At 38.4% G+C, this 10,383-nt stretch overlaps 2 protein-coding genes across 2 annotated transcripts; one reads left to right on the plus strand and one right to left on the minus strand.

Moving 5' to 3' along the window:
• The first annotated feature begins 118 nt into the window (after window positions 1-118).
• Window positions 119-589, plus strand: LOC120282819 (probable RNA-dependent RNA polymerase 1). Its single transcript, XM_039289663.1, has one exon. The coding sequence runs from the start codon at window positions 119-121 to the stop codon at window positions 587-589; it is 471 nt and encodes a 156-aa protein (XP_039145597.1).
• Window positions 590-7,322: 6,733 nt separating this feature from the next.
• LOC120282820 lies at window positions 7,323-9,023 on the minus strand. The gene is made up of 2 exons (XM_039289664.1): window positions 7,958-9,023; window positions 7,323-7,771 (listed from the first exon to the last, which is right to left on the minus strand). Exons 1-2 carry the CDS (start codon window positions 9,021-9,023, stop codon window positions 7,323-7,325), a joined length of 1,515 nt encoding a protein of 504 aa, XP_039145598.1.
• Window positions 9,024-10,383: the final 1,360 nt, after the last annotated feature.

Genomic DNA, 10,383 nt, shown 5'->3' on the forward strand with positions numbered 1-10,383 from the left:
GAAGTTACGTATTGCTTGGATCGGAAAGCTCTTCAGAGAGATTAAAGACCATGCTCCCAATTCATGCCGTATAAAGGCATTCACTAGAGAAGTAGCAGCGCGATCCTATGACTCAGATATGGAGGTTGATGGCTTCATGGAGTACGTCGATGAAGCTTCCTTTTTCAAGAATGAGTATGATACCAAGTTAGGGAATCTCATGGATCACTATGAGATCAAAACTGAAGCTGAGATTCTCAGTGGAAGTATAATGAAGGCATCCAAATCTTTCAATAGGTACAAAGATGGTGAAGCTTTAATGTTAGCTGTGAGGTCGTTGAGGAAGGAAACAAGAGGATGGTTTAATGAGAAGAGGCATGATGATGAGGATGAAGACGATGCTTTTGCAAAGGCATCTGCCTGGTATCACGTTACCTACCATCCTGATTACTGGGGTATCTACAATGAGGAATTAAACCGACCTCATTTCTTAAGCTTCGCTTGGTGTGTCTATGACAAACTGATTGTGATCAAGCAGAAGAACATGAGAATGAGGAGAGCTGCTGAATCACTGCAGCGCAGAATGCAGAGCAGCCTGCATATACGGTGATGCGAACTTGATCACTGTGTTATTGATAGCCCAAATAAATAAAAGATTAGTATGAGTTCAAAATAGTATATAGTTTGAGCTCGATTTTGTATAGCAACTGGTTGTTTTATAGACAAACCTGATGTATGTGGTGTGTATAAAGCCTGTGTATGCAAACTATGTTTGTGGAGTGATTACTTACCCATTAGAGTGTGGGAAGTTGATGTTGATATCTAGTTTAAATATATGAAGGTAAGTATTTTTTTTTTTATTTTATTTATTTATTTATTTATTTATTTTGAGATCAACTACGTCTGTCATGGGAATTCTCACTTGCCATCGTTGTTTTCTGGCTAATTGATTTTTGTTGCGCTCGCTTTCCATTGCAAGCGAGGGTCGGAGTTACCTTTCATGATTAAGGTGTCGTGGCTGTCTAGCTCAAATGGTCCAAAATACATTTTTGTGGAATAGTAATAGTGCTAGCGTTTGTACAATAAAACATAAGCAGCTACTACAATATTGATGGTTGCCAGAGTAAAATGTGGTTTGTTGTTACAATACCATCAGTTATGGTAATGTCGACTGCTACAGTAGCTATTCATTGTTTATACTTTATATGGTATCATAACACTCTCCCTTGGATGGCTATAACCAAAGAATAAAAAACTAGTCAAAGGAAACAAAGTACATCATCCGTCATATATTTTAGGATTACTGCCTTATTAAAAATCTTACCTCGAAAAAACGCATCGGGATAAAAGCCGTGGTGAAGGAAAAATTGGAGTATGGTCTCCCTCTAAAATAAGTAACCTTTAATTTATTTTTAAAGTATTTACATTCTTCAATTTTCTTATGTCAATTTTGTGGATAAGTCTTTGGTGAATGCACTAGTGGAGCGATTTTGTGAATAAATCAGCCTCATTCTTGTTGGATTAAATCTTTTGAAATTCTATGACGTCTACTTTCTGTAGATTATTGCTGTAGAAAAATTTTAGCAATATATGCGTCATTCTATCCCATTTTATGTAACTCCTTGTATTTGAGAAATAAAAGTACTGTTGTCTTCATAAATTACTGTAGCATTTTGTTGTAACATATGGTAATTTGCATAAGGACTATATGTCCAATCAAAGATCGCAATCACTGACATTCCTGATTTGCTTCATGGTGAGCTAAGATTTTAGGATAATTTGATGAAGTAGCTCAGAAAGTTTGTTTTGTTGAACACCATGAAATGATTGTACCATTATAAGAGAACATAGATCTAGTTTGAGATTGTCTTTTGTGAGGATTAGATAGGTATACGGCATCAACGAAGCTTATAAGATTGGATGAAGAATCTTGTGGATAAAATAATTTAATATCTGTAGTTCCTCGTAAATAATGTGTTATTTACTCCTTTCCAGTGTTTTTACATCGGTGTAGAGTTGTATCTTCCTAGGCAATTTAGTGCAAAGGTTATTTCTAATCTTGTATTATTTGTATGATACATTAATACAATAATTACACTTAGATGTAGAGTTTCTGGACCAGGAATTATCTCTCTTTCGCTAGGCAAACAAAATGGATATTTTTGAACATCAAGTGTCCGGATAACTATTGGGGTACTCAATGGATAAACTTTGTCTATATTAAATCTCTTTAGCATCTTTTTGTATGAGTTGACTGATGGACAAATATGCCAGTAAGTGAGTACTCAATTTGTTTAACAAGACAAAATGTTATGAATGTTTATTCTTTTTATTTATTTATAATTCAAATGAGGATGCTCATGTTTTTCTTTTCTTGATACAAGGCAAGAATTTGTATATATAAAGTTTACTTTTCATTTCATTTTATTTTAGTAAGTTTTCATAATATGTTATTTTAACATCACATTGATATTAATTATAAAAATTATGTTATTTCTTAAAATGATTAAAACAATCATTTGAAAAATCCTACTTTATTTCTATATTTAAAGAAATCATATAAATCTATCATTTTTATTATTTTTCAATATAAAAACAGAGTTGGAAAAAAACTAAGCATTTTTACCCACAACATTTTTCTTAATTGACCTCCCTTTGGAATTGCCCTCATGATTTACACCCTCAAACAAGTAATAAAATAAATTTAGATTATTTATCTTAAACTCCACAATGTATCCATCAGCGTATTATTATCACATGGGGAAATAATAATATTGAAATATCACAAATAAAAAGTTACCGTTGGATTCATGTAACATGTTCCTTGCTTCCCTGAGATTACTCGTTTTCATTGACTAAGAAGACCAGTGAGTCTTCGCACTTGACGTTGCAGTCCATCTACTTTCACTATTCTCCTTTGCTTGAATCCTTTAATAACTTGGTTTTGTTGTTATATTTGTTGATAAATTGTTGTTGTTGTTGTGATTTTCTTATTATTTAGTTTTGGTTGATTACTTGGTTAGTTTTCATGATGATTTTGAAGTTTGAATTTTTTTTTTGATAAAAGGAGCCCAAAGGCTTTTATTGAAAAAACTGGGAAATTACAATCTAACAAGAAAACAGGGAAAATCTGAAGGAAACTAAACTGAACAAAATAAGCAAAACACTAGAAAACAAATCCAGCTTCACAAAAAGATTTCATGAGCCAATGCGGACGATCATGCCCAGAATGGAAAAGAGATAACTGATGAAGACATGAGCCATGAGAAGCAAGCTTAGTTACAACTTTCAACCAATTACGAGGAACAATACATAAACGTGGAGAGCCCGCAGCAATCAGAAGTCTGCTACAATCATTGATCATAGAACGAAAATGCAAGAGCAAGCATTGATGGAATTCCTTAACAAGCTCAAAATATTGGGCTCAGCAATGAAGATTATTTGCAATCTAAGTTGGTGTTGAATAGCTAGCCGTAAAGCAGTGACCAAATTACTTAATTCAGCAGCAGTCGGGTTATCAGCGGTGTAAACATGGCTGCCTGCAAAAGAAACAACAAAATTAGAGGACGATAAGAAGAAGCCATCCTTGCAAACCTGGTTAGAACAATTCCAAACTGAAGCAGTAAAGAGGAAAGGCCCATCAAGATTGCAAAAGTTGCTAATAATCATCTTTCTGCTTGAGACATTGCCAGCACAATGCATATTATTAGCATAGGAAATAGCTTTGTGAGCAATGATATGATAATTTGGCTTGACGTCTCTGAAAATGGCATCGCACCTGGCTTTCCAAAGGAACCAGACAGTTAAAGCAATAACAGATTTAATTTTAAAGGAGAATTTGGCCTGCACCAGCCAGTTGCCCATGACAAAGCCATCAGGAAAATGAATCTGTTTATGAAGCAAGTTGGAGATAAAGGCCCAAAGACCCTGTGTTTTACAGCAAGTATGAAAAAGATGTTCTGAATTCTCAAATTCAAGATTGCAAAGGATACACATCCTTCTAGGACCCAGATTAATGGAAAAGAGAAATTCTGCTGTGGCTAGCCTGCCATTAAATAATAACCATAAGAAATGCTTCACTCTCGGCATGACTTTGAGAGTCCAAATCTTGCTCCACCCAGCCCAAGAGGAGGGCTCAGATCCATTGTTATTAAGAAAGTGATAAACACTAGAAGTGAACTTGGAATTAATCGGTTTAGGAGTCCAAACCCATTTATTGTTGCAAGTGTGATCAATATTACTCAGTTTAGGAATAAGATCATTAGCATGAGATCCAAATATGCTATTAAGATAATCAAAATTCCAGCCATTACCAATACACAAATCAGAACAAAGAAGAGATTCAAAATCAAAATGCATATTTAAAAATGTCGGTTTGAAAGCAAGAGGAATCTCTCCACACCAAGGATCATAGAGGAAAGAAGTAATAGAAGGGTTAACAGATTTAATCCCACAAAAAGGCTTGAGAACATAAGCAGTTTGATAAATACCTTTGAAGGACCAAGAACAATTTCTAGGGACAGAATCTTTCCAGAAATTAATGAAACCATATTTAAGATGAGCAATATGAACCCAAATAAAGTCATCAGAATTCAAGTAATTGAAAACAAGCTTAGCCTTCAGAGAATGTTTGACAATAAACAGATTTCGAATAGCAAGACCCCCCTCAGTTTTTTGATCAGTTATACGACTCCAAGAAACTGCGTGGATGCCCTTTCCATTGCCACATTTATGCCAAAAGAAGTTCCTAACAATTTTAGTGATGTCCTTAAGAATGCTGTCAGCGATAGGATAGACAGATAAAAAATATGTAGGAATAGCAAGAAGAGAAGAATTAATCAAAGTGGATTTGGCTGCTAAAGAAAGTTTGAGATTCTTCCACCTAGCACAGGTACGATTAATACGATCAACTAGAGGTTTAAAATAAGACACATTCAACTTAAATGGGGAAATCAAAACTCCTAGATACGAGAGGGGGAAAGAAGCAATAGGGAAACATAAAATATCTTTAATACTTCTAGAAACCCTAGAATTAAACCAGGAAGGTAAATAAATAGATGATTTAGAAGCATTAGCTTTTTGACCAGTCAAAGAGGCATAGAAATCCAAACAGAGTTTGATATTTCTGGCGGCAAATCTAGTAGCTCTGGTAATAATAACTAAATCATCAGCATACATAAGATGATTAAAATTAAAAGAGAGTCTAGAGTCAAAACCTAGAATCAAGCCTAAATTCATAGAATGGTTAAGCAAGGAGGAAAGATTTTGAGAGACCAAAATGAAAAGATAAGATGAAATTGGATCTCCTTGACGAATACCTCTAGACGAGGTAATCTAGGAAGAAGGGGAACCATTAATGAGAATAGAGAAAGAGCTAGACTTAAGACAAGCAGCAATCCAAGAATTCCAAGTATTAGGAAAGTTCATTTTGGCTAATGTGGCAAGAATTGCACTCCAACTAAGCCTATCATATGCTTTTTCTATATCAATTTTAGTTAACATCCTAGGGGGATCATTCATGCTATGTTCCAAAGAGTGAACAGTCTCTTGAAGAGCTAAGATGTTATCAAAAGTATAACGGCCAGAAACAAAACCTACCTGCTCACGACTAATTAATTTGGGAAGAACACACTTAAGCCGATTTGCAAGGATTTTAGAAACAATTTTATAGCAAACATTGCATAATGAAATAGGACGATAATCTGTAACATACCTTGGATGATCTTTTTTCGGAATAAGAGTAATATACGTCCTCCCCCAAGAGGCAGGCATAGTAGAGTTGTCAAAGAAGTACCGAATGGCCTCAAATAAACGATCACCTAAATCAGACCAGAAGAACTTATAAAATTCTGCATTAAAACCATCAGGACCAGGGGATTTACCTGAGGGAAGTTCATTAAGAGCAGAAAAAACTTCTTCGCGAGAAACATCTTTAGTAAGATTAAAACCATCAATATCAGAAATAGTAGGAAGATCATGCGGCAAGGCATTATAAACATCTAAAAAATTAATATATGGGTTATCCCTCCAGAGGTTGGAATAAAAGTCAATAAACCTGCTCTCAATATCATCCTGGTTAGTAACATAGGAACCATTGGAGTCATAAATTTGAGAAATAACATTGAAATGGGAACGAATGCGGACGGAATTGTGAAAGAAAGAAGTATTATTATCACCATCCTTGAGCTAAAGTAAATGAGCCTTCTGAGCCCATCTAGAAGAGTTTTGAAATTGCAGAGAAGCAAACCTGGAGTATAACTCCGAAAGAGAAGAATTGGATTCCAGGTCGAAATCCACTGTTTCTTCAAGAAGTTTAATTGCAGATTCAGTCTCTTTAATAGCTCTGTCTAGAGGGGTCAAACCTGTAACACTCCAAGAAACAATTTTAGAGCGCAAGCGAGATAACAAGTGGCCAAAAGCATGCATGGGGCTGCCATGAAGAGAAATAGAGCAAGCTTCGCGAACCGCATCATGACACCCAATGTACTCTAACCAAAAATTATTAAATCGAAAAGAGCGTTTACCTCGGACAGGATTAAGAGTTATGGATAGGAGAATTGGAGCATGATCAGAAAAAATGCGAGGTAAATGAGTTAAAGAATAATTAGAAAAAATAGTAAACCAAGCAGAATTAACCAAACATCGGTCTAAACGAGCCCAACGTCGGGAACTTCCGGTCTGATTATTGCACCAGGTAAACCAAAACCCTGAAAAATTTAAGTCAAAAAGATTATTACTATCAATGAATTCAGAAAAAACAGTAGCTTTACGCGAGTAATAACGAAAAGGCCCGCCACGATGTTCGGATCTGTTGACAATGGAGTTGAAATCACCCAAAAGGAGCCAAGGAAGACCAATATTAGTCATTCTGGATAATTCTATCCAAAGGCCACGCTGAGAGATCAGACGATTAGAGTTATAAATGATTGAAAGAACCCAATTGAGAGAATTATTGGAAGAAATGACAAGATGAAGAGCACGACGAGAGACAGTAATGGGGGTAACACGTCCTAAGGACTTAACCCATAGAACAATGATGCCACCAGAGTAACCGTCTGCAAGAATAGCAGCCCACTCCCAATTTTTAGTGATTTTAGAGCAAAAATGGTCAGTTCTATCAGCATTAGCTCGCGTCTCAACAAGACAAATAATCTTAGGTCGATGATGCCTGATCAAGAACCGAACACGATCAGAAGTGGATTTGGAGGAGATCCCCCTACAATTCCAGCAAATAATGTTGGGGTTAGCCATATAATAGAAGATAAAAAAAAAACAAAGAAAACCAGATAGAAGACTTCCATAATAAAGAGATCAACGAAGATAAAGGACGTGTAGAACTAGATTCAAGAACTAGAATTCCCATTGTCCGTTCTTCCTTTTTTCAAGGAGGAACCCATCACATGAGAGCTTTTACGAGCCAAGGTTTCTTTACGGACTTCTTCCTGGTACTGAACAAGTGTCATAGAGTCGTCGGGACCATCATCTTCATCAGACATGGCATCTTCCGAGTCATCCGAGTCCTCATCCTCTTGATCACTATCATCCAGGTTCCCATCGTCAAGAGCCGTGATGACACGATCAACAGCCATGGCGTGGAGGTTCTCCGAAGGGGAACCAACTAACTTAGTTGTATTCAAGATCGAAGAGTGAATGATAGGAGGAGGAGACCCAGAACGGGTCAAAGATGAATTAATTAAAGCAACATTGGGAACCGAAGATGTGTCAGGGAGAGAAGCTATGCCTGGCTGTCTCGATTCACATGGTGCTAGGGTTTGCATCAGGAGAGAGGCCTCTATGTCAGGTAGAGCGATGGGAATGTCATTTCAAGGAGGTAGGGGAACTGAAGCGTCAGGGTGCGGGTCTCGAGGGGTTAGATCATCCTCCATAGAAACTTGATCTGTATTATAATATTGAAAATGGGGAGCCCGAGAAGAAAAGGAGCCTCCCCTACCACGACTTTTGGCACCAACCCAGGTACCTTGGGATGGAACACCTCGGGGAAGAGAATGAGCACTATTCTCCTCGGCTGCTGTGCCAACAGACACCGAATCGGAGCGATGGCTAGCTCCTCGGCCCCGGGCACGACCACGCCGGCGGGAGACTAACATCCAAGAACCAAATTCAGAATCCGGTGTGGAATCAACAGGGTTAACAGCGCCTTGTAGATTATTGGCAATAGAGTCCATCTCCATTCCCTCAACAACATCCTCAGTCCGAACCGAACTTACCGCCGATCCCCGTGGAAAACGGGGAGGTGGAGAAGTCCGATTCTCCCCGGTTGTTGTTGAATGAGAGCAAGAGTTGGTTCCATGACCAATGATCCCACAAGAATAACAGAACGTAGGCAGCCTTTCATAGAGAACCACAACGAATACCCGATGAGTATCGTCGCCAACCCAAAAACCACGGCAAATGGGTTTTGACAGGTCAATTTCGATGCAAACCCTGGCAAATTTGGATCTAGTTAGTTTCAGAGTAAATTCATCAACTTTCAACAGATTACCCAAATGAGAAGTAATGTTGTCGAGAGATTCGCCATCCCACAGCTCAACAGGGAGGTTATGCAGCTGAACCCAGACCGCAGCGGTGGAAAGTTTCACGAAAGTCAGCTCAAAGAAAGGTCTCCAGGGAGCAAGCTGTAATGTTAATCCATTGAGAGTCCATGGTCCTTCAGTGAGAAGTTTTTGCATGTCTTCAAAAACAGCACAACGGATAAGCAAAAACCCATTTGGCAGGTCAGATATTTGGAGATCACGAACCATCGCCCATTTGGCCATAAGATATTTCCTCACTTGGTCAAATGGGGATGGTTTCCCAAAGAACTTCCCATAAAGAGCATGCTGAAACTTTTGATGAGCTCGAGAAAGAGAGTCGGCATCAAGCTTAACAAAGGAAGTAGAAGAGTTCTTAAGCTTATCAAGCAACTGAGGATTATGAAGAGGTGAAGACTCATAGGATCTGTTCCCAGAGGAAGCAACTTGAGCCCAGGATGAAGGTGGAGGGTGAGTGGAAGGGGGGAGGGGAGTTTGTCCCCCACTCGCCATAGCAAGGGGGGAAGAAAGATGAGAAACCAGCAAAGACGACACTGTAGAAGAGAGGATGATTTGGGATAGAGAAGAAGACCTCTGATGGAATTAGTATTCATTCATGAGTTGTTGAAGGAGAAGATTGAAGTTTGAATTTTGCCTTCTTCCTTTCTAGCTCTGATTGAATTTTATGCTTACTTGGAGTGGAATAGTGAGGAAACTGGATGATTTAATGGTTTAGTTTCTCATTCTGTTTTGGCATGCATTAGTTTGTCATTTTGCTTCAAGACAAATGGTTGGGAAGACGATTGTGGCTTCATGTTTGTGCTTGCTTTCTTGTAGATTTTTCCCCCTTTATATTGCTTCATTTTTTGGTCAGAGATAGCAAATAGAGAAAGGGACAGTCGCCAGATTTGATCATTCTTTGTGAATGGACAGAGGAGCAGCCGCTAGATCTGATCATCCTTTGCAATGGGTTGTTGTTGTTGAGTGCTGATTTTTCTTTTTCGGCGACAAGCTTCAAGAAGCCGATGAGCTTTGTCTTGTTCTACCACATTCCGATTGTCTGATTTCAAATATAGTGTTTAGGTTACTGAAAAGATGACAACTCCAGTCACAACTCAATATATGAAGGAGATTCTTAGAGAACTTGCGAGGATGTTCACAACCAAGAATGAAGTTGATGCCTTATCTACTTGGGAGATTGTGACACGGCCTGAGATGGTGTAAAAGTTGGAGCTGATGCCAAATGATGTGAAACTAGAAGGAACAAAGAACTATCTGAGTTGGTCATGGAGGGCGAGCATGATCTTAACTACAAAGGGGCTTGAGAATTATGTAAAGGAGACCTGTGTTGAGCCTGCAGATAGAGGGAGCATTGAGTAGAGGACTTTGGCACACCACTACTTCCCTGGTGGTAGCATGGATGATGAGTTCAATGTCTCCGACCATTGCTGGAATGGTAAAGGCAATCCATAATGCGGTTGATATGTGGAAGATGCTAGCTAAGATGAATTTTAGAGTCGGGAATCTTATACATATGGTTGAAGTTCAGACAAAAATTGAGAATTTAAAGCAAGGGGAAAAGTGTATGTTGGAGTGTGTTGCCGAGCTACTATACCTTTGGTCTGACTTGGATCATTATGATCCCTTTGCATTTCTAGATACTACATGCGCAGCTTTGGGTAAGAAGTGGATCGAGCGCAGGAGGGTGACTCATTTTCAGAAAGGCTTGAATGCAGAGTTTGAACACAGGATAGCCACAATGTGCGACCAATCTTCACTTCCCACTATAGAGGAGGCTATCGCTGCGATGACCCAAGAGGAGGTTAGACTAAAGGTGATGACTTGTGATACATCACCCACTGTTTGGTCTGCA

This window comes from Dioscorea cayenensis, chromosome 18, assembly GCF_009730915.1.
Source record: "Dioscorea cayenensis subsp. rotundata cultivar TDr96_F1 chromosome 18, TDr96_F1_v2_PseudoChromosome.rev07_lg8_w22 25.fasta, whole genome shotgun sequence".
In the NCBI taxonomy this organism is placed as follows: domain Eukaryota; kingdom Viridiplantae; phylum Streptophyta; class Magnoliopsida; order Dioscoreales; family Dioscoreaceae; genus Dioscorea; species Dioscorea cayenensis.

Excerpts from the sequence above, each read along its gene's own strand:
- LOC120282819 (XM_039289663.1), top strand. The coding sequence starts at position 119 with ATGGAGGTTGATGGCTTCATGGAGTACGTCGATGAAGCTTCCTTTTTC.
- LOC120282820 (XM_039289664.1), bottom strand. The coding sequence starts at position 9,023 with ATGGCGAGTGGGGGACAAACTCCCCTCCCCCCTTCCACTCACCCTCCA. Across the intron at positions 7,772-7,957 it reads CCGAGGTGTTCCATCCCAAG|AGGCCTCTCTCCTGATGCAA; the intron begins GTACCTGGGTTG and ends TACCTGACATAG.